General features: G+C 49.6%; 6 protein-coding genes across 6 annotated transcripts; 3 read left to right on the forward strand and 3 right to left on the reverse strand.

The window, feature by feature from the left end:
- Nucleotides 1-333: 333 nt before the first annotated feature.
- Nucleotides 334-5,988, forward strand: FVEG_14912 (hypothetical protein; the record flags this gene model as incomplete). The annotated part of the gene is made up of 7 exons (XM_018903946.1): nucleotides 334-657; nucleotides 723-1,464; nucleotides 1,520-1,771; nucleotides 1,828-3,415; nucleotides 3,472-3,691; nucleotides 3,744-4,697; nucleotides 4,765-5,988. The coding sequence occupies 7 exons, from the start codon at nucleotides 334-336 to the stop codon at nucleotides 5,986-5,988; spliced, it is 5,304 nt and encodes a 1,767-aa protein (XP_018744742.1).
- A 398-nt stretch (nucleotides 5,989-6,386) lies between these two features.
- FVEG_01740 (hypothetical protein) lies at nucleotides 6,387-7,481 on the reverse strand (the record flags this gene model as incomplete). The annotated part of the gene is made up of 1 exon (XM_018888744.1): nucleotides 6,387-7,481. The coding sequence occupies one exon, from the start codon at nucleotides 7,479-7,481 to the stop codon at nucleotides 6,387-6,389; it is 1,095 nt and encodes a 364-aa protein (XP_018744741.1).
- A 378-nt stretch (nucleotides 7,482-7,859) lies between these two features.
- FVEG_01739 (hypothetical protein) lies at nucleotides 7,860-9,576 on the forward strand (the record flags this gene model as incomplete). The annotated part of the gene is made up of 4 exons (XM_018888743.1): nucleotides 7,860-8,155; nucleotides 8,205-8,476; nucleotides 8,530-8,747; nucleotides 8,959-9,576. The coding sequence occupies 4 exons, from the start codon at nucleotides 7,860-7,862 to the stop codon at nucleotides 9,574-9,576; spliced, it is 1,404 nt and encodes a 467-aa protein (XP_018744740.1).
- Nucleotides 9,577-10,097: 521 nt separating this feature from the next.
- FVEG_01738 (hypothetical protein) lies at nucleotides 10,098-12,171 on the reverse strand (the record flags this gene model as incomplete). Its single annotated transcript, XM_018888742.1, has 9 exons — nucleotides 10,098-10,145; nucleotides 10,199-10,467; nucleotides 10,539-10,679; nucleotides 10,724-10,883; nucleotides 10,932-10,973; nucleotides 11,021-11,401; nucleotides 11,455-11,496; nucleotides 11,550-11,978; nucleotides 12,043-12,171. 9 exons carry the CDS (start codon nucleotides 12,169-12,171, stop codon nucleotides 10,098-10,100), a joined length of 1,641 nt encoding a protein of 546 aa, XP_018744739.1.
- Nucleotides 12,172-12,712: 541 nt separating this feature from the next.
- Nucleotides 12,713-14,619, reverse strand: FVEG_01737 (hypothetical protein; the record flags this gene model as incomplete). Its single annotated transcript, XM_018888741.1, has 4 exons — nucleotides 12,713-12,895; nucleotides 12,951-13,593; nucleotides 13,658-14,516; nucleotides 14,571-14,619. The coding sequence occupies 4 exons, from the start codon at nucleotides 14,617-14,619 to the stop codon at nucleotides 12,713-12,715; spliced, it is 1,734 nt and encodes a 577-aa protein (XP_018744738.1).
- A 592-nt stretch (nucleotides 14,620-15,211) lies between these two features.
- Nucleotides 15,212-22,521, forward strand: FVEG_14911 (hypothetical protein; the record flags this gene model as incomplete). The annotated part of the gene is made up of 5 exons (XM_018903945.1): nucleotides 15,212-15,367; nucleotides 15,480-15,672; nucleotides 15,724-16,717; nucleotides 16,764-21,594; nucleotides 21,646-22,521. 5 exons carry the CDS (start codon nucleotides 15,212-15,214, stop codon nucleotides 22,519-22,521), a joined length of 7,050 nt encoding a protein of 2,349 aa, XP_018744737.1.
- Between the last annotated feature and the right edge of the window lie 345 nt (nucleotides 22,522-22,866).

Raw genomic sequence — 22,866 nt, forward strand, 5'->3', positions numbered from 1 at the left:
GCTTAATTGGCAACAGCTTAAACCCTGATTTTCAACTACCAGTCACGATCTTTTTCATATGCAGAGAACAATCTAGACCCTGCAACCTCCCCGCAATCTAACCGAAGTTACCTTAAGAGTCTTCTTTTCCGCTACGTAGTCCTAGCTCTCCAAGTGTCTAGACCGCCTCTGGCTAGGCCTCGGCGCTTATCGGCGCACGTAGACAGGCGGGGGATAAACTGAAGGGTTCTGAACCAAGAACTAGCTGATATGCCATGAGGCTTTTTTGATTTAAACACAATAACTGTATGGTCTACACAACTTTGTCCATTAATCACTCTTGAGCACTTTACGATGACTTCTTCGTTGATCGCCAAGCCATTTCAGTATGATGGCTTACCGGATGTGACCATCAAAGGTCTGAGCACGGCGCTTCGAACTCTTCCCCTCTTTGATACAAACAAAGCCTACTTGAGAATCACTGAACAGCCTGATCAGTTCTCTTTTATGATCAATGGAACGACTGGAGCTTCCGCAACCCTCCGTGATCCCGATACAAGCAATCTACAGACTTTGACCGGTATTGAAGCTGTACAATCTCTGGCTGACTCCACTAGGGCTATCGGAATCGCGGACATTCGATATGATCCAAATGGTATCAGACAGTGTGTTTCTCTGGTTAGTCAAGCACCATTTACCACCGTTACCAAAGGACTTTTCTTCGTTATGCTAACGTCTCAAAGCACGAGGCTGAGAAATATCGTCGAGATGCTCTTACACGTGTCACTTTTCTCTTGTATGCTGATCACGTCAGTGAACATCTGGAGAAATGCAAAATACCACCGCTTCGTAGTCTCTTTCGCTATGGAGGTTTCCCCAAAGCCTTTATTGAATCACTTTCCAGTGAAGACTCGATCGCTGATATGACTGAGCACATGGGCCTTGGTGAGGCTACCTGGATAGAAGCCTCCCTGTTCCTTGTGCAGTATTTCAGCCAACCAGAACGACCACAGATTTTGTCAAGTGACGATATATGGAAGAGCCCCGTGGGAGATATTGCATTGAGATGCATTCAGCAAGCTAGTGGATCACCCTTGGCAGGCCGCGTTGCACTTGGTGCAATGAGAGCTCTGCCAATGGGCATTTTCGACAACGCCGCATTTCGACCACCAGAGCGCGAAGAGGTTCTGGGTCTCTTGGAGAATATGCCTTTCCACCCCGAGTCTGGTACGAAGACAGAAGAGATCCTCAATCAGATCCAGAATCTTGGAGGTGCAGAGGGATGGCAATCCCATAACCACCAGCTTACAGTACTCTGGGAGAAACAGCAGCAGATTGTTTCAGAAGAAGCAGAGAACCTCGCGCGCAGTGTTGATACAGTCCCACAGCATATGATTTCCTTGCAAGATATGGCGGCATACCCCTTGCTGCACTTTGTACCGTTGAGAGTAGAGGCAATTGCTATCATCCACTACTTGAAGAATTGTGAGTACAAACTGTGCAAGGTTTAATCAACTCGGAGGCTGACTGTATTTCGCAGGCGCATCCGCCAACTTTATTGTGCAGAGGCCGGGGCCATGGACTCAGTATAGATATCAACCCCCTTCAAACAATGGGTCAGGCACATGTTTTGTCGCTGGAACCAAGATCATCACAAAAGCTGGAAACAAGCCTATCGAAGGTCTCGAAGAAAACGACTGGGTATTGACTAACGGAGCAAAGGACGAATGGGGCCTCGTGTCTGACGAAAGAGTTGTCATCCCAGTGGACTCGCCTATCATATACGGGTTCAGTGAGTCTGCCTTGTTTCCGCTGAGTCATTGATGATATGGTACTGATACCGCATAGATAATGAATCTCCGTTTTTCACCGCTGGTCATGTCTTTCACACCACTACTGGCCTCCGAGCCCTCGATGCAGAGCTCGCCATGAAGGAAAATCCTTGGGCAGAAGTCGGTCGGCTTTCAGCTGGTCATATTCTATACCGCCTGGGAAAGGATGGGAAGACATACGACCTAGTACCCATTCTTGACATCAACTGGCGCCGGATGCCCGAGGTCACCGAGGTTTACGGTGTACATCTTCGTGAGGGCCGGCGAAGCTACCATGCTAATGACTACCTTGTCATGGTCAACTATCCAGAGATTACACTCAAAAGAATTTGTTCTACAATTGCGACGTTCTCACAGGAGGATCAAGTACGACTTCTGCAATCATTGAAAGAACTAAATCCTCTCTTCGAACGATTCGGAATTGCAACAGTCTCCGAGATGGTTCAGCGCGAAGTCGATGCAGCAAAGAATAGCTTGACTGCGCGGATGTACAAGGTCACTGAGAACAAGCTGGCCGGTCTTTCGCATGCATCGGTATGTTTCTATCCAGAAGAGATACCTAGTCAGGACTACTCCCAGCTTCCACACAAGCTCCCTGTTGTAACTCTATTCGACGGAGTCATTTCAGTAAATGGAGTCATTTGTGAGTATGGCCGTGTGGATAATGCCAGCAGTGAAGTAAGATGGTCGCGCTTTATCGGCCAGAATGTGGTTGAGCATGGAGTCTTATCCATAGAAGACCCACGCTATCATTCAGGCATTGGTCGGATTTGCTACAGCACGGACTACGACGGAGATAATCTTCTGGACCTCCCAGTGTTTCAGTATCTGACTTATGGCTCTGAGTGTGAGCTCCAGATGGACACCCTCAGTGTCGGTGTTACAAAACAAGAACTGCTTTTCAAAGCAGCATCTTTTGAGCCTATTCAACTTAATACAGACGGGCCCATAGAAGATTTAAATGATGAGTTAGCGTTCAAGTCCATCAGTACGGAAGAGGAAAAGATAGCAGCAGTCGATGAGATCATAACATCAGAAGTGCGCGCCGAGACAGTGACCAGAAGCTCTGCCCCCCGGACCGATATCCGCTTCGAAGTAAAGCCACGGGAATTTGATGTTGTCTACGACGAAGCACCTCTACAAAAGGACCAAGTACAAATTCAGAGACAACTCGACTTCGGACCTATACAACTGACGACTCAGCGAGTGATCTCAGATGGAACTCCAGGAATTCTGTTCACTGATATCGCAATCCCTAGCCTGGATACCATTTTGGACTTATGGAATCACAAACAGAGTGATGAGACCTTGAAGATCTCGCGGCTGTATGAGACGGCGGTCGTGATGCATAACGGGCGACTAAAAGCCACTGTCACAATCCTACCAACAACCTTAGAGAGCTTGAAGAGTTTGGAGGATAGGAAAGACGCTGAGGATCCTTCGAAAACTCTAACTTTCAAGGATGAGCTTGGAGAGGAGGCTAAACTGCCTTTGCTGTTTGCTAGGCTCGAGTTAAACTTTTCAGACGACAAGAGTGAGATTGTGTCTGGAACATTGTGGGAATATAATCAAGATCCTTCAAGAGAGGGAGCTGAAGGTATCAGGTAATCATCCACGGAACAATTGCATATGAAGTATTCGGTGCTTACCAATGTGACAGACACCTGATAATGTCACGCCCGGGCTCTGCCTCACAGAGAGTGCCGATTAGAATAGGTCAAGGCCAGATCGTTGGAGATATACCTACTGGAGACCAGACGATCCCTCAGAAAGAGCCAATATTTCAGCCACCGGTTGGCAAAAGCGATTTGGCGATGCAGGACCTTCACGCCATATTCGCAAAATACAACGATGACACGGCAAGTAATTCCCCAGGGGATGTGTTCAAGTCCAGTGTGATTGAAATACTGATATGAGCTCTATTGATATTAGGTGAAGTCAACAAGCGATCAAATATTCCAGAACCTCATGTTCTACCATATGGATCAGGGCCATGCCTCATTACTGTCTTCTAAGGACAAGGAAACTCGACAATTACCCGACCATCTCGGCAGCAATCTCCCATCAGACTTATCCAAGTGGATAAAGGAGACCTTTGGCCCTGCCTATACCTGCCTTCAGATTGCCCAGAGTCTGCAAACTCGAGAATGGCGGTCGAACTTCACAGACGATGAGAAAAAGAAGATTCTGTACTTCTGGCAGGGACAAGGTCCAAAATGCCTTGCTAGAAGTAGAGAGAACGCGACTCTTAATCGTCTGTGCCTCCTAGAAGCCTTGAAACAACTCTTTCCAGTCCTGCGAAAGTTCATCAATGACGGCGGGGAGAAGTGGGCACAAGCATACTTAGATCAGCTCCTTAACGTCAAGATGGACGATATTGTGGAGGACATGGAAGGTAATCCACGAATCCTAGACAGGTATACGACGATCTTGTGGGTGCTATATCCGGAAGGAAACTATCATGAGCGTTTCCGAGATGCTATATACAACAAGTTCCTCGGTTTCGCCATGACCCAGCGGGTTAACAAGGACGCAGTGATGGAATGGCTGCCACACATCACCAAAACCTTCATCGACGCAATCCTGAACGAGAATTACGAGGTAATCGATAAAGATTTGAGAGACCTGTTGAGAAAGGAGCTGGATACCTTCATGGCTGCCCATCGAGACATTTTTGAAAAGAACGGGAAAGAATTTGCAGCCAAGAACTACGCTGACATGGTTCACATCCTCGTTTCCGGAGATTTGGCAGCAAAATCACTCATGATTATCGGAGTGGGCTCATGGAAGCGTGTGAGGTTTGCAAACTGGGACCACATGAAGGGGCAGAGCCTCTTGGAGGTAAACTTAAAGTCTGGATGGAAAGGCCTCGGGCTAGCATTCAAGGTATGTCAAGTTATAATATCTCTGAGACTACCGAGTGGGACTAGGGGCTAACGAATTTCTCTCTTAGATGAGCTTACTCGGATTCAGCATCTATAACATTGTCATGGGAGGAAAAGACATGAGCGCGGCGCAGATAGGACGAGTCACGACGGACGTAACAAAGGGTGTCTTCGATATCCTCACACCATTCCTCCTGCGACCAGAAGCTAGGAATGCAAGGGAGCTCGTGGCCCAGTGCCAGGTGATAAACCAGTCAACTGGCAGAAAGCTGCCCGCCTATGCCCTTGGAAAGACCAACGCTACAGAGCTTAAATTCGACGTTTATGATGCTAATCTCGAGGATCTGGCCAAAGTAGGAAATGAGAAAGCAGCAAGAGAGACAACGTGGTATGGAAGAATGAGAAGAAGGCTCTCACTTTCATCAAAAGTCATACGCTGGCTTGGCATTGCTATAGGAGTAGTAGTTGTCGCGTTCATGATATGGGATCTTTGCAACCAATGGGATCATCTCTCGGGCACTGGCAGAGGTTTAGCGATTGCACAGATCGCTATTGAGACGGCTGCCGTTATCGTTGGAATTATTGGCTTGTTCTCTACTTGTGCCTTGATCCCTGTCATTGGACAAGTGCTCATGGTGGTTGGCCTTGTTATCTCGGTTTTCTACTTGGTGTACGGAAGACCGGAACCAGAGAAGACGCCCGGGGAGAAGTTCGTCGACAGTATGAGAGGAGACAGTGGCTGGCTCAAGAAGATCGATGATCCTCCTTCGACTACTCTCGAGTATACCATCACACCAACCGAGATACCGAAGGACGCAGATTTCTCGTTCAAAATCACCGGCAAGAACACCAAGAGTTCGGGTGTTGAGTTCATCTCTACACCTAATACCGAGAAACCCCCATCCGACACTGAAATTCTCTCTATCAAGTTTGGCTTTACGACGGGGTCTGACACCGTCTGCCTGTTCAGTAACGAGTCTTTCAGCACCGCTCCGGATGCTAAAGACGGAAAATGCTCCTATAGTGGTCCAGGTGATATTTTCCAGACGAAGCTACACGAGCCGAATGGTAAGGTTGGTGGGGTGACCTCTTACGAGTACGAGTTGCAACCACTGCCACAGAAAGATGCGACTTCAACTTCCAAGCGTATCTTGCCTAGTGAAGATTCATTTTCTATCACTGTTTCCGGGAAGACAAGGTCATCAGACAAGGAGTTTACCTTGAAACTCGTGGAAGAGCGCCCGGGGCCTATTTGTGCTATCAAGGTCCAAACATTCACGAGGAAGAAGTAGGAATGATAAACTCTGAGGTTGTGATAAATATCAGCAGGTAATAGTTAGTCAAAGAAAACTACTATGTTGGAATGTTCCAAGTGTATGTTGAATCTGGATATAAAAAGCAAAGGCGCCTGGTAGTCTGAGCAGGAATTATATTGGCCCAAGTGATATCGTGAACACTACCTTCTCGTATTTTAAGAGGCCTTGGCTGACTGATCTTCTCAGTAGCATGACTGTTGGACACAAAAAGAGCCATTGATGGGTGGTTCGACTAGATAATAATCGTCTTATATATATCGTATGAGTCAGGATAGAAATAAGATCCAGCTTTTTAACAGTCCTTACTATCCCGACTTTTGTGGGAGCACTTTCGGGTATCCATTGAGAGGCAGGATCTCGGAGTACTCATCAAATCAGATCCTAGCTTCTCGGATTGCAAGCGCAAATGAACCAGCGCCTCCAGGCCCGAGAACTGCTGTGGATATTGCAAGATAGACCAGTTCCTGGACCTCGTGTGGCGAGGTAGACTTATCAACCTTGAGTCCGTCCCGACGAGAGAGAAACAAGGGGACAGCCACCACCGTCGTCAGACACACAACGATCCAGTCCCATTGGGAAAACAGGTGAAGGTTTTCCAGAAGCGAGGCGTACTCTCTGGATCTTCCCTCAGTCGTCTTGAGGATCGTTCCTGGGTCAGAGAAACCCCAGGCAGGAACAAATAGCCTGGAGAGGGATGCATCGCTATCGTGGGTTCGCATTGCACCGATCATAATATAAATGTGCACAGCTGAGGCGACGGTGCCAGCAAGTATAAGTGAGGCAACGAGCCACCTTTTGGCTTCTTTGCATGATGTTGGTGTGACAGGCCCTTGAGGGAGAATTGATACAAGCCCTAGATAAAAGCCAAGAATAAGGATAGGGGCAACTTGAAAAAGAGCAATCAATCCATGATGGGTTTCGTAACCATCGAAGCCCAACCATGCTGGTAGAAAGATAAGCAACGGATGAAGCAGAATCACCACAGCCGTCACTGGCATCGCTACCGCGTCGTACAACGGTACGCTAGAGTCGCGTAAGCGTGCCTTACTACGGCAGATTAGAAACATGTACAGTGGCAGCACAATAGCAGCGCCGTTGAAGTTGCAGAGAGCCATTGCCCACGCTGGATACCTCAGGAAGAAAGAACGCACACCGCGACGGCGAGATTCAATGAGCGTCCATAGGTTTGCGCATGCGACGACATAGTTGATGTCAAAGAACAGCAAGCGTGGGCCAGAGCTGAGCGAGTTTGTGAGGACATCGTAGAATGCTGTGACGAGAGAAAGCTGGGCGTCTAGTGGTGCAAGGCCTGTGTACGAGGAGCGGAGGGGCCTGCCGTCTGGAAAATGCAGTGTCTTTGTGAGTGTGTCGAGGCGGCGGAACATGCCGTTAAATGATGCATATCCCCAGAGACCCCATACACCCAGGGCACTGAGATAGAGGAGCTGATTTCTTGAAGTCTGAAGCATGGCATGGATTGGGGTTTGATAATGAGCAGTTGATGATAAGATTCTTGCTAGGAAGGACGGCCAGATATCTAACTAAGTATGCATGTGTTCGTCTTTTAAACTTGTCATAGTGCGAGATTTGATGTTGCACTCTGTGTTATTTCCTTTGGCGGATCGATGTTTTCTGGTCGGCATCCGACGGCCGCTCCCGCTTTAATGGCTACAGAGCTCCACCCACACCGCTCGGGACCGAAGCTCCGGTACTCCGTTCGGGCCCGTCTTCAACTGATCGTCGAAACGACTTTAGGGCATATCACTGGGATGAGAATTCTGGAATTTAAGGGAAATCTCTCCTCGGAAAATCCTGACTCTTTCCAGTCTCTAGCAATACTTATCGCCATGCAGAAAAACTCACAGTTCAGAGTTATCATCGTTGGTGCTGGCGTTACAGGCCTCACGCTGGCTCATTGCCTAGCCAAAGCTGGCATCGACTGGGTCCTCTTGGACAAGGGCGTAGTGGCGCCGAGCTTCGGGACTACTATCACCCTCCAGCCTCATGGTTGCCGAATTCTGCACCAGTTAGGTTGCCTAGACGCCGTACTGGCCAAGTGCGATACCATGGGCGGTGCGCATTGCCGTGATCCCACCGGTAAGAGCTTTGCCTCCAACGACTTCTTTGGTGTCGTACGAAAGTTGTATGTACAACTCCCTATTAGCTGGGACTCGCCCACTAACCGTGGGAAGCGCGGGTTATGATACTAGGACACTTGACCGTCAAGTATTCCTGCGTGAGCTCTACGAGCTACTACCTGATAAGTCTCAAATCTATGAAAAGGCTCGCGTCGAGGAGATAATCGAGGAGGATTCGGTTGCCCACGTCATCCTGGCCGATGGTCGTGAGTTTGTTGGTGACGTAGTAGTTGGTTCTGATGGCGTTCATTCCAAAGTCCGCGAAATCATGTGGGACAAAGCCAACGCTCTATACCCTGGTATGATCACAGTTGATGAGAAGAGAGGTAAGCATATATCATTCTATGGCAGATGTCATCAGCTACTCACGCCCTTCAAGCTATGGTCACTCAATACAATGCCATCGTAATGGCAAGCTCGCCAGTCCCTGGCATCGGTGCTCACGACATGGAAATCACCTCCAATGACAAGTACTCCTTTCTCCTTCTCTGCCAGCCAGAATGGATATCTATCATTGTGCACAGCAAGCTCCCTGAGAACCAGCAGTGTACATGGCCCACGCGCCGACGTTATACTGAAACCGATATGGAAGCGCTCGTGAGCAAGATATCTGAGCGTCCCGTCACGGATACAGTCGTATTCGGGGAATTGTGGAAGCGACGTCTGAAGGCACAAATGATATCCCTTGAAGAAGGGGTTCTGGATCATTGGACCTTCGGCTGAATTGTCCTGGCTGGAGACGCTGTTCACAAGGTACGGGTTCCCTTGAACGATGCTCCATGTACCTTGACATGTCTAATTTATCTAGGTGACCCCCAACTCGGCTCTTGGAGGCAACACAGCGATGGAAGATGCCGTCGTAATCACGAACATGCTGCATGCTCTATTGGCTAGACATCCCAACAAAAAACCTAGTGACGTAGAGCTACACGACGCCATGCGCCAGGAGTACCAAGACACCCGAGTAGAACGTGCTCGGGCCATAGTCAAAGCTGGAGGTGCCTTGACGAGGCAGCAAGCATACGACGGATGGAAGGCATATATCACACAACGATGGCTGACGCCCATCATAGGACTTGATACATTAGCACAGAAGATTGCAGGTTTATGTGTCACAGCGCCTAAACTGAGCTTTGTCGAGTTTGAAGAGAAGAGAGGAATTATGGGATGGCAAGACACGATAGAGGCTGAGAAGAAGTATGCAATGAAAGGTAAGGCTGCGAAGAAGGAGCTAACGGGAATGACTTGGAATAATTGGAATGGTGGATTTGAAGCTGTTTTCCCGCATGTGATGGCGATAGTGGCTGCTCTGTGGTTGGCTATATGGGTATTTCATCTGATCGCCTCTCGGGATCATGTGTTTGGCTTTAGGTCGGACAGGACAGGCTTTGTTGAATTGTACAACGCGAGCTTGAGAGCTTACTGAGCTTGGAAGATTCGTGTCGCATTTAAGGTAGCAATTCAATATACATTGATGTAAGACAATTCACTACCAACAGTGGTAGTACTACCATTGATCTACCATGAGCCTATGGGATCACGAGGTGGCCATGTTGGGGGTTAAGTGAACGCACTTGCTGTGTTAAGGCTAGCTTCTAAAGTAGGCTTCTACCCCCAAGGGTACAAAGATAAAAGACATCAATGAACGCACTTGTAAGGCCTTGCTGACGTTCTTGTATTCAGAGTCTATAAGTCTAAACTGTCATATTTTGGGAACAGCTAAATCTAGGCAAGTATTGAGGGCTCATCCAATACTATACATCATCTCTTATTTCTCTTATTACAACTGATGTTTGTTTTCTTGTGTGACTGTTGTTACAATTTCCCTGTCAAACAAAAAGAAACAGCAACCATCCTCCAAACAGCAAAAGTCCTTGACATTCTGACGTAGTAGATGCTCAAGCCGATCTTCTCCATCTATGATATTCCGGTAGGTCTCACCACATTTTAGGCTACCGCAGTTGGTTTGAGTTTCTTTCCCCCAAGCTTAGCTGTCTGGTGGGAGTTAGCGTCAGTCAATCAACATGTTTATGAAATAAGACACCTACAACTAGTGGACAAGCGCACACAAAACTGAGGGCAGCGGCCGCCATGAAAAAGGCCCAGATGCTCTTCATAGCACTTGCGATCTCTGGTATAACAGCGGCCTTTTCGTCTTCAGAAAGAGCTTTGAACGCAGCGCTGCTCGTGCCCGCAATCAAGTTGCCAATCTCAGTTTCAGAGGCGCTTGGCAGAGCGTTGCCCACTTTGTCAACGGCGACGTTGTGGAACAGGCTGCCACTGACAGCAAGAAAAAGCACCATTCCGAGATCCTGGGCTAGAGTCAAGGTTAGCTGGAAATAACTTTGAATGGTTTGCCATGGGGATACTTGCAAATCGTCATCGCACCAACTGCGTTGGCAATTTCGTGGGTTGGGACCAGTGACTGCATGATGGCGAACCCAGCGACGATGTAGCACCCGGCTCCGGCTCCGACAAGTATGTTGTAGCCATATACCTTGCCGTTAGATGTTGTGTCATCAATGGTATCTGGAGGACGTTAGAACAGGCTAATAGAATGATTGGCCACTTACACATTAGAGCACTACCGATGAGTGCAAGAGCACTACCGCCGATGTACCAAAAAGGGATCAGTCCGTATTTTGGCATCAGGAAGCCATTTAACATCGAGACAGCAACCATAAACATGATCAAAGGCAGTAAACGAACTCCAGCCTCGAGTGCTCCATCGCCCTGAAGATATTAGTCACAAATATTTCATGACGTAGTCAGAGCCCCTACCTTGATGAACTGAAAATACAACGGGACGAAGTAAGTCATGGCCTGGATATGGTTAGTCAAAGTATTCCTTTCGATTCTTTGTGACTTACTAAGATGATGCCAGAAGACAGAAAGACCTGGAGCTGCATGTTGATAAGAATCCACTTCTTGAAGAAGTGCAAGGGATACAAGCGGTTTTCCTTCGAGACTAGAGGATGTATTTTAAGTAAGACAATGAAAGCCAGAAGTAGAACGCCGGTGACAGTCCAGAGTGCGATTATGGTCCCCGAGTGAAATGAATAGACGACACCGCCGAAGGTGAGGGCAACGGTCAGGCAAGCAGATCCCGCCAGGAAGATGACTGCGTTGATCCAATCCACGAGGCGGAGCTTCTCTGCCAGGGTTTTGGTAGGGTTTGGATCAGTACTGGGGAATAGCAGGAAGTATGCAGGAGCAAAAACAGCGCCGATAGGAAGATTGATGTAGAATCCCTGATTGCCAAGTCAGTTAGGATCGAGCGAAAGAAAGGAGGAAAGACACGTACCCATCTCCAGGTCGCGCTGCTTGTTGCGAATGCTCCACCAACCTGACGATGATGGTCAGTCCAGAGCCAATGGTGAGGTAGAAAATAGAGCTTACTACAGGGCCAAGGACACTGCCAATGCCCCAAACAACAGTACTTCCAGCAAGATATGCTGGCTTCTCTTGCTCGTTGGTTAGAACCGAGACGTATGTCAAGGTGCCAGAGTACATCCCAGAACCACCAATGCCAGCGATGACACGGCCGATTATGAGTGCTTGAATGTTAGGCGCAGCACCGCATACAGCGCTCCCGGCCTCGAAGAGGAAGATGTTGAAGATGTAGACCCATTTGATGTTGAAAACACCATACACTTTACCCCAAAGCAGAATGAACATGGTACCCAGGGCGAAACCCGTACCGATCCATGTCATGAGCTCGAGATGGCCGAAGTCGTTGATAATACTGGGCTGGATGTTTGCAACGATGGTATTGTCGATAGCAAAGAGGAGTGTTGTCGACAGCATCGCTGCATAAGCAACGGCCCACTAAATGAAGTCGTCCAATGTTAGCAAAATATCTCAAAAGGCCAAGAGTTTCGGAAGCACTCACTCTCCATCCCTGGATGCTACGCTGTCCGGTCTCAGTGAGAGAGGCGTCGCTACTACCAGCAAGGTCGCCGGGAGCATGTGGGCTTCTGGGTGCTGCATCTGCAGGCTTCTCGGTATTTTGATCACTCATGGCTGTGTGGACTCAGGTGATATCTTGGTACTTTGGCTATGAAGGATGATAAGGTAACTTTTGGTTTTCCGTACGAAAGGGGAGCATTTTTGTCAAGTAGGAGACTTGCAGCGAGATTATACGAGAGCAAAGACGGACACGGGGCGGACGCGGATATAGTGGGGCCGTCTTGACAGAGCAGAACAAGGTCTGCGATTGGTGTAGACTCGCCCCGCTCTATGCGCTAGTCCGCTCGACACCGAGGGAGCTCGCTGATTGGCCATACTGAGACGTGCTATCCAGCAACACGAAAATGCACTGACTGCCAGTGGCGAGCTCGAGACTTTGCTGGAAGAAATGTATGTGGGGATACTACAATGCGAGAAGCTTAGAGAATGGCTGGAGATTCAGAGAGCTTAATAGGAGCTACGTTGTTTAGCGGTGTTATGATCGTGGTGGCTACTGTCCAGAAATAAAGGATGCAATTGTTGGTTTTAATCTCAGAGAAACTAGTACCCAAACACAATTCGAATGTAACTCATTGTGTTTCACAGCATATTTCCTACGCTGCCTTTCCGTTCTCCGTCTCAGCACCCTCAATTCCATGTTGATGACGTCTAAGACTCAGGTACTCGTCCAGGATAGTCTTGTAGTCACTCGGCTTATATCTCACAAACCATTCTTCAAAAACGCTGCTCTTGCGGAACGGGTTTAGTCCCAGGTCCTTCATCAGTGTGTCGATGTACTACGCACAGTCAGTGAAATGAAATGACGCATACATGCACCCTAAGTTCTCTTACAGGAATGTAGTCGTATATGAAATACGAATGTTTCTTGCCTTGCTCGAGGTACCTCTTTCTCGTCCACGCATTGAAGTTTGCAGCCTCAACCTCCATCTCTTCTCTTGGCGGTAGGTCTCGCCAACCGAGCATCCATGAAACACCCCATAGTGCTTGGAGCTCAGCTGCCAGTGGCGTGAAAGCGGAATGGATGTGCCCGGGGAATAAAATTGATCGGTCGCCCCGTGCTGCCAGCTCAGGTACCACCAGGCGGCGGTAATGCCTGTTAGGGCCATGCCCCGTTCTCTTGGTGGCTTTGGAGTCGCGGTATCGGCTTGGCGCTTCACGAAGGTATGGCAGGAGATCGTCCACAGTCTTTTCGGCTTTCTCATCAAGCATTGTCCATCTGGAGAACTCTTTGGGGTCATACTCCAGACCGAGTTCACGTCTGAGACTAGGTTCGAATGCATCGTAGCCTTTGTCAAATCCCGTGCAGTGAATCACGATGTCGGCCGCGATGGAGTATCCGTTCTTCAAGTTCACGACATCCTTATGGGAAAGACTATTGATCTCAGTCGAATGGATAGTAACATCGCCATTGTGGAACGTCTCCCAAAAGTCGGGAGCGGTCGCGATGCCAATACCACCAGATCCCCAGAAAACTCTTCCAGCAGGAAATGTCAGTCAAACAATGACAAGAGCGAAATATTGGGATTTTAGCATCTTACCCATCGCTATAAGGCCTTGGTCGCAGCTTTTCGGCATTCGCCGTTCTCCAGTAGTCTGCGTGAGACACTGAGATATAGTTCGCCGTTCGCCAGTACATATTGGTTAGAAGGCGTCCCAAGGCGTTACGCTGGAAAAAGTTATAACACATCCCAGAGGTAGACATGATACAGGGGCTGAGGCTCGAGGCAAACCGAGTTGAGATGTGGTCAGCAATATTCCAAAGTCCCATGAACGTTGGCGCATAGATGCTAAATGGGCCAGATTCTCCGTCACGCATCACCCAATCTACCGTCTTCCCGGCACATAGCAGATGATATACCGCATCGTATGAAGACTTTGAACGGCCGACGACGACGGTATTCTTTACGCTGTCCCTTATATAATCCTGGTACTTTCCAAGTTCGAGGGAGTGTATAACGGGCTTTTCAAAGTCTTTTCGTGGCCACTGCGGGATGATGGGGCTTGAATTGGCGCCCGTGGCGTATATGAGCTTTCGGCACGCTAGAGATTCCTTTTCTTTGAGGTCAAGTACCCAGCCATCCGAGTCGGGTCCTCTCTTCACATTTTCAACGCGGGTGTTGAGACGCATCCGAGACATCAGGTTATGGTCTTTGGCAAAGCTCTCAAGGTATTTCTGGATTGTCTTCCCAGATACAAAACCATCTGGTGATACATCCTCTTCTGGCATAGGATAGAAGGAGTACTCGAACAAGGGATGGCTGATCTGAGCAAAGAGGCTGGGGTAGATACGCTCCTTGGACCATACTCCGCCGACTGTCTTGCCGTCGTCAAGAATCAGAAGGTTGGTCTCGGGAGCAAGCTCGAGGAATGTTCGGGCAGCCATCAACCCATACCATCCTATTGCATCCTATTAATCGGGTTGAAAGCCTACGTTGAGTCGAAATGCCTTACCTGCGCCAACCACAATCACATCAAACACCTCCAGAGTTTGGTTCGTCATCATGCTGTTCAAGTCGAGAATGCAGATGGATGTCAACTTCGAATCTTGAACTTGCTCCCGGGTGGGATAAACGATAAGTTGTCTTTAGTAGGTATTGTTCAGACAGACAAGGCTCCGGCTGCTTGTCTCTTGTGTGATTCCGGCGGCCCGACCCGCTCCGGCTCCGCCGAACTTACCCTACGGGGACCGAAGGGATTCGTCCGAATCGGCCGCGGTGCAGCGGCTATCAAGCGGCCGCCATCGGAGCGACCGAGTTCAGCTCAGGATTTTGTAATCTTACTCAATGAAGTCTTCTCCGATAAGTGCAGGTTGGGGGGGATTTGGGGTACGAGTGAATGTTGAGTGACGAGGGTATCGTGAGGAGAAGTTTGGGGGCTGAATACGACATTTGCGCATATAAATGTCAGGACTATATTCGGCCTTACAACAGAAACCAAGTCATAACTAGCTCTTTAGGGTCAGCTATCCAACAAATAATTGTGCATTTATCGACAGCTTGTCAGAGATCCGCCCTTGTTTGCTTCAGACCCTTTGTTCACCCGCTTACATCTTGGAACAGACATCGTATTTCATACCCGCTTTCATAACGACAATGCCTCATTTCCGAGAATCATCTTCGAGCTCCTCGACCACAGGCATCGATTTAGACCCACATAATTCCCGTCAACGCATCGTGAGCGACGATGAATATGCGGCTCTTTCGCCAGACGAGCCGCCATTGAGCGAGCAGCTTGAACCTATCGCAGTTGTGGGAATGGGCAAGTTATATTGTATACGCGATAGGTGCCTTTGTTACTGACCCATGAATCATAGGATGCCGCCTCCCGGGAGGTGTCAGCTCTCCATCTGACTTCTGGAAGTTGATGATGGAGAAGAGGAGCGGCCAGACACCCAAGGTTCCCGCGTCCAGATTCAATATTGATGCACACTTCCATCCGAATAATGATCGTCCTGGCAGCTTTGGCGTGCTTGGCGGTTATTTTCTCAACGAGACATTGCAAGAATTCGATCCAGGGTTCTTCGGTATCACGCCGGTTGAAGCTACATGGATGGGTAAGTTGATCCCTGTTGCGAATGCTCATGTAATGTGTTTGCTAAAACGAGTTGAAGATCCGCAACAGCGAAAGCTCCTCGAGGTCGTCTATGAAGCTTTCGAGTCAGCCGGGTTGACTCTCGACCAGCTCTCTGGATCTGACACGGCCTGCTTCATGGCCACCTTCACTGCAGACTTCCAGCAGATGTCCTTCAAGGAGCCTTCTTTCCGCCATAGCTTGGCAGCTACTGGTGTCGACCCTGGTCTTCTCAGTAACCGAGTTAGCCACGTCTTCAACCTCCGAGGCCCCAGTATTGTTGTAAACACTGCGTGTTCTTCTTCTGTCTACGCTCTGCACAACGCCTGCAGCGCACTCCGAACCCATGAATGTTCAGCCGCAGTCGTTGGCGGCAGTAACCTCATCTTGACCGTGGACCAACACATGAACACAGCCAAATTGGGCGTTCTGTCACCAACATCGACTTGTCACACTTTCAATAGCTACGCCAACGGCTACGGACGTGCTGAGGGTGTCGGCGCTATCTACCTCAAGCGTCTGAGCGATGCTGTGAGGGATGGTGATCCCATCCGTGGAGTCATACGTTCAAGCGCAACTAACAACAATGGAAAGGCACCTGGTGTAGGAATTACATATCCTGGCTTCGATGGACAGAGAAACGTCATGAGGCACGCCTATGAGCGCAGCGGACTCGACCCCATGCTTACTGGGTATTTCGAATGCCACGGAACAGGAACAGCCATAGGCGATCCACTCGAAGTCCACGCAGTATCTGACATTATGAACAGTACAAGGACAGAGGCAGATGGGCCACTGAATATTGGGGCTGTCAAAACGAACATTGGGCATTCTGAAGCGGCAAGTGGGCTGTCTGCAATCATCAAGGCCATCTTGATGGTGGAGAGAGGCATCATCCCGCCAACTTATGGTGTCACTGCTTTGAACCCCAAGATTGACTGGAAGGGATGGAAGGTCCATGTGCCTATAGAGCCAACTCCTATGCCTCGACACTTGCCAGTCATGCGAGTGAGTGTCAACTCTTTCGGGTACGTATGATCTCAATCCTGCCATATTCAGAACTGATCATCGTAGGTACGGTGGCACAAATGCTCACACGATCGTCGAAAGCCCCAAATCTCTGCTCAGTATGCCCCAGCATTACAAGTATTCGATGCACGGGCATAGCATGAAGACCAAGTTGGCACGCGGAGCAGTCAATCGCAGCCGGCCATATTTGCTAGTGTTTTCAGCCCACGACACTGGAGCTCTGAAGCGCAATGCCATGGCGCATGGCAAGGTTGCTGCCAAGTACAGTCTGTTGGACATGTCTTTCACTCTCGCCAACCACCGTACGCGATTCCAGAGCAAGGGCTTCGCAATTACGACACCTAGCACATTGCAAAGTACCTTTACCGACGATATGCCTGGCTTCATAGTCGGAAAAAAGAATGAGACAGCACGTACGCTTGGCTTCATTTTTACCGGCCAAGGAGCGCAATGGGCAGGTATGGGTGCCCAGCTTATGGCGCTCTACCCAACTTTCCTCAAGGCAATTCGTCGCATGGACTTGATACTCGAGGACCTGGAAGAAGCCCCTTCCTGGACACTAGAGGAGTGTCTACTCGAGAACGCCGCTACTTCTCGTGTAGGAGAGGCTGAGTTCTCGCAGCCTCTTTGCACCGCTGTTCAAGTCGCTCTGGTACAGCTACTTAAGGTCTGGGGTATTAACCCATCAGTGACTATAGGTCACTCTTCTGGCGAGATCGCCGCAGCATTTACAGCTGGATACATCTCAGAGGCTGAAGCCATCCTAGCAGCCTACTACCGTGGCCAAGCTGTCAAGTACATCGAATCAGCAGGTGCTATGATGGCTGTTGGTCTTGGTGCTGGAGCCATTGCACCATATCTTGAAGCCCACAAGCCTGGGGTTGTCATCGCATGCCACAACTCGCCAGATGGTGTCACCCTGAGTGGCGATGTTGAGGCGCTGAAGGTGCTGGAGGCTGATCTCAAAGCCGAGGGAACCTTTGCCCGTATTCTGCATACAAACGGAAAGGCATACCACTCGCACCACATGCTCTCAGCAGTGGACAGGTACGAAGCCTCCCTACGAGACTCTAATGAGGACGGACTTCCAAGAGTCATGTTTGATAAGACTAAGATGGTCTCATCTGTGACAAATGCGTTCCTCGATGAGAATACTGTACTGGACGAAAAGTACTGGAGTGCCAACCTCACCAGCCCCGTACTCTTCAACCAAGCCGTGCAGACTGCTCTCGCGGGTAAGGATATGGCAATCGACACAGTGATCGAGATCGGTCCTCACTCTGCTCTATCGGGACCTATAAGGCAAATCAAGGCCCATCTGAGCGCTGACAAAGTTCAGTATCTACCAACTCTCATCCGGGGTGCCAGGTGCGCCGAGCAGGTGCTCAAGCTCGCTGGTGAGCTGTTCCTTCGCGACTATCCCATCGATCTGCAACGCATCACTGCGATTGAGGAACTCTCTCCGTCTGGAAAGATTACCTCTCGGAGAGGCCATCTCATTGTCGATCTGCCCCCTTATCAATGGGACAAAGCCAAGAAGTTCTGGGCTGAGTCTCGCGAAAGTAAGGAGCATCGCTCACCACGGTTCCCACGCCATGACATCCTTGGCCAGCTTACTATCGGCGGCTCCTTGAAAGAGCCTACATGGAGGAATGTTTTGCGTCTCAAGGACCTCCCCTGGCTTCGCGACCATTCTTTGGGTGGAGAAGCAGTCTTCCCAGCTGCCGGTTATCTCTCTATGGCTATGGAAGCCATCACGCAGCTCAATGAAATGTCAGAAGCCCCGCTTGAGATCGACTCGTACATCTTTCGGGATGTCAGTATCCAGCAAGCCCTCGTCACTCCAGACGATGACGACGGTATCGAGACACTGTTTAACATCAGGCCTTCGAGGCTCAGCACAGACGAGACCATGAGATGGTGGGATTTCAACACCTCATCGGTATCTACTGAAGGGCACGTCAAGAACCACATGACTGGAAGGATCCGCATAAATACGATCAAGCGTCGAGCTCTCGCCAAGACTATTCCTAATCTTCCTCAGCGCGCCTCTGGAAAGCTTTGGAATCAGGCCTTGAAAAATGTTGGCTTCAACTATGGGCCTACATTCCAAGACATGGACAACATCAAGTTTGATGGCACGTCATATTGTGCTCAGGCGACGACCAACATCAAGACGTCTGTTATGAAGGATGAGTCTCGTCACGTACTTCATCCAGCCATCCTAGATTCCTGCCTTCAGCTCATGATCGTTGCTATCTGGGCTGGTCGAGCCAGCGCCATGAGGTTCGGAGCTGTTCCCATTACCGCTGAAGAGATCATTGTTTGGAAGCCAACGCAAGCTCAGCTACAGGGAAGTTCCAATGCGAAGGCCTTCTCCTGGATCGATCCCCGTGGCCAGAGAACATTCAATGCCCACAATCAGCTGTTGGCAAATGATGGCCAGATCCTGATGCAGATCAATAGTATGCAGTGCACTGCTTACGAGGCTGCTATACCGCAGAGTTTGGAAGCTGTCACTCGTCCACAGCCGTATAGTCAGATTATCTCAAGACCGGACTTCTCACTTCTTAGAGGCCACCAGAACCACCTATCACTTACCGACTTTATTGAACTCGCCCGGTTCAAGAAACCGTTATTGAAGGTGTTGGTCTCGGATCCGACAATTGCTACAGCTCTCCTGGCAAGATTTCCTGAGCTTTACCTTACAGTAGCTACAGATCCTTCTCATACCTCTGATGTCACTGCAGAGCTGAGCAGTTTCACAAACATATCCGTAGAGCCCTTGGCACTGGCGGCTGATTTGACGACACGGACTCGGGAGAAGCTCAAGTGCTCTTTTGATATCATCGCTGCCCCTTTCATGTCTCTCCATGAGCTTCAGAATATCTCCGAACTTCTCTCAGAAGACGGCTGCGCCGTGCTTGGAGGAGATGAGTCTGCTCTGACAGAGAAGAGATTGAGAGACGCGGGGTTCTCTGAATTTGATACATTCTTGGGAGAATCCTTATTCGTCACTCGTATCGAGAGGACTAGCAGCCCTACAGCAGCACCCATATGGTTACTATATCAAAATGATCTTCCGAGCTGTCTGTATGATTTGGAGCAGTGCCTCGAAAAGGCGGGCCTCAAAACAGAGCGCTTGAGGCTAGGTAATGCCTGCCCAGTTGGAGCCAATGTGATAGCCTTTATAGATCTTGAGGGCCCCCTTATGGCTAGGATGTCAGAAGACGAGTTCTTACACATACAGAAGGTATTGAGCGATGCTTCCAAAGTGTTATGGCTGTCATGCAGCGACAAATCGGAGGATGTGGCGCGTCCCGAGTATGCCATGACTGCAGGACTCCTGCGATCCCTTCGTTCTGAACGAGCTTCGCTTAAAGCAACACTTGTGGACTTTTCCATTGATGACCTTGCCTCTGATATACTCAGTACAAGAATATCACGTCTTGCATCAGTATTCTTCGCTGGTGAGGGAGAACTAGAGACGGAGTACATTTCCCAGAACGGCCAACTCCTGATCAACCGACTTGTTCCATTCGACAGGATCAACGATAGATACACCCTCACTGACAACGATACCCAGTCTGACCCCTTCGACCCAGAAGCCAGACTGGACGGTATAATCGACTCTGGAAAAGTTGTATTCTCTCACTGTAACGCTGACGAGGTGGCATTGCAACCTACCGAGGTCGAGTTCAGAGTGGAAACAACGGGCCTTACCGATGAAGACAAAGTCGTTATATTGGGATCCTCTCCCGGCCCTGACTTCAGCCATGAGGCTTCTGGCGTCGTGATACGGACCGGGGATGCCGTTACGAGGGTGTCGCCAGGCGACCGCATGGTGGCCTTTAGTGCAGGAAAGGTGTCAAACTTTAAGCGAGTCCCGGAGTGTCTTGTGCAGAAGCTCAACAACTCTGAGGATCATCAGGCTACCGCAGGTCTCCCAATGTACTATGGTCCTGCTCTCTACGGTCTCGAGACACTTGCCAAGGTGGAGCCGAAGGAGTCTGTTCTTGTACTTCCCGGCTCAGGAGTCCTTGGAGGGGCCGCGATCCGAGTCACGAAAGCACTTGGGGGCCGGGTTTACGTCGCAGTCGGGAACGATACCGAGGCTGAAGAGTTACAAAGTTCTTTTGACCTTTCTAGAGACCAGATATTGGTTGACTATACTCCCGAGATTCTCCATGAATACGAAATCGATGTTGTGTTCTCGGGCAGTTCAGTTGAGCCCGGAATATCACAAGAGTCGTGGAGAAATATGCCGGCCTTGTCACGATTTGTGAACTGTGGCAAGATGCCTTCAGGCTCGTCCTTGGACTCTGCGCCTGCCTCTCGCGGAGCAAGCTACCTATCAGTCAACTTCATTGGCCTCTTCAAGCGTCCTCAGGTCCTTGGCCGACTTCTCGAGCGTACAATGGCACTCTTTAGAGATGGTTCACTCCCTGTCCCACCTTTGACAATTAGCAGTATTGCGGACATCAACAGCTCACTCATCCTCTCCTCTTCTCTGAACAGCAGCGAAACCATCATAACTCATACAAAAGGTAGCACTGTAGGCGTTACCCGCACCCCCCCACGTCTTGAGTTGCAAGCAGATGCTACTTACCTACTTGTGGGTTGTCTCGGTGGCCTCGGGCGTAGCCTAACCACGTGGATGATGAAGCGAGGAGCGCGGAACTTCGCGTTTTTATCTCGTTCGGGAAGGGATTCGAAGCAAGCTGACCTTTGCGTCCGGGATCTGGAAGCTCGAGGTGCCCGGGTGCAGGTCTTTAGAGGCGATGCGGCTATCAAGGAAGATGTTGAGAAAGCTGTAGCCTCGATATCATCAGATAAGCCTCTACGGGGTATTGTGAATGCTGCCATGGTCTTGCGGGTGAGTTGTGGTTACTTGGCGCGTTCATAGATAAGCTAACACTTGTTGCAGGACGGCCTATTCCAGAATATGAGCTACCAAAGCTGGACAACATCCGTTCAGCCAAAGGTCCTCGGTAGTAAGAACCTACACGAGGCAACAGCTGAACTACCTCTGGACTTCTTTCTCATGACGAGTTCTGTGTCCGGCATTCTCGGAACTCCCGCTCAGGGTAACTATGCGGCTGCAAACTCGTACATGGATGCGCTTGCTCGCCTGCGCCGCTCCCAGGGCAAACCTGCATGTGCAATCATTCTCCCCATGGTTCTTGGCGTGGGAGTAGTTGCCGAAAACCTGGACCTCGAGAATTCGCTCACCCGTAAGGGCATGTATGGTATTGACGAGGAGGCTCTCCTGGACGCTTTCGAGGTGTCAATGTTGGAGCAACAGGGTCACCAAGATCACAGCGTTAACTTTGACCATCTCGTCGTCGGCCTTGACCCTGCAGAGCTCCACAGAGCAAGCAAGCAGGCTAAGGGTGATGTTGATGCTTTCTGGGCCGCGGACCACCGTTTTTCTATCCTCCTTGATGCTATGAATCGACTAGACGGTGCGAATCACGTTGATGGAGAAGCAGGCTCGATTCTCTCCCGGGTTAAGGCTGCCGAGTCACCCACGCAAGCTATTTCTCTAGTGCGTGACCATTTTGTTTCCAAGCTGGCCAGGGTGCTTCTTCTTGATGCGGAGGAATTTAGCGACGAAAGCTCTGGAAGGTCAATCGCGAGTTACGGTATTGATAGCATGATTGGTGCCGAACTACGAAACTGGATCTTCAAGGAGTTGGGGCTGGATATCGCTTTCCAGCAACTTCTGAGTCCATCTTTGACTATCCCCAAGTTTGCCGAGCTTATTTGTGTGTCTCAAGGTATTGTTATAGATGCTGAATAGAGGAGGGGATGATGTAGATATATGTGATGTGATAGACATAGACAACCTTGAGCATATTGCAAAGACAATGTTTCTTTCCGTAAATGGGAGAGGATATCATTGCTTCATTTTGCACCCTTGTGATATGTCACTAAATAAGCCATTCCAGATTCCCAGTCCCTGGACTCGGAGAGCCTAAGTCAATCCCGGCGCTGTGGCTTGCGCCAGTCCAATAGAGGAGCTTTGCATCCACAAGCCGCGCACTTTGCTTGACGTTTCTTGACTCGCGCGATCGACAAGTAGCGTGACTGTGTGGCATTCTCCCGAGTGATTAGTGGACGGCCGGGTTTAAGGAGGTCGCATCAC

The sequence above is a fragment of the Fusarium verticillioides genome, chromosome 6, assembly GCF_000149555.1.
Source record: "Fusarium verticillioides 7600 chromosome 6, whole genome shotgun sequence".
NCBI classification, from domain to species: Eukaryota; Fungi; Ascomycota; class Sordariomycetes; order Hypocreales; family Nectriaceae; genus Fusarium; species Fusarium verticillioides.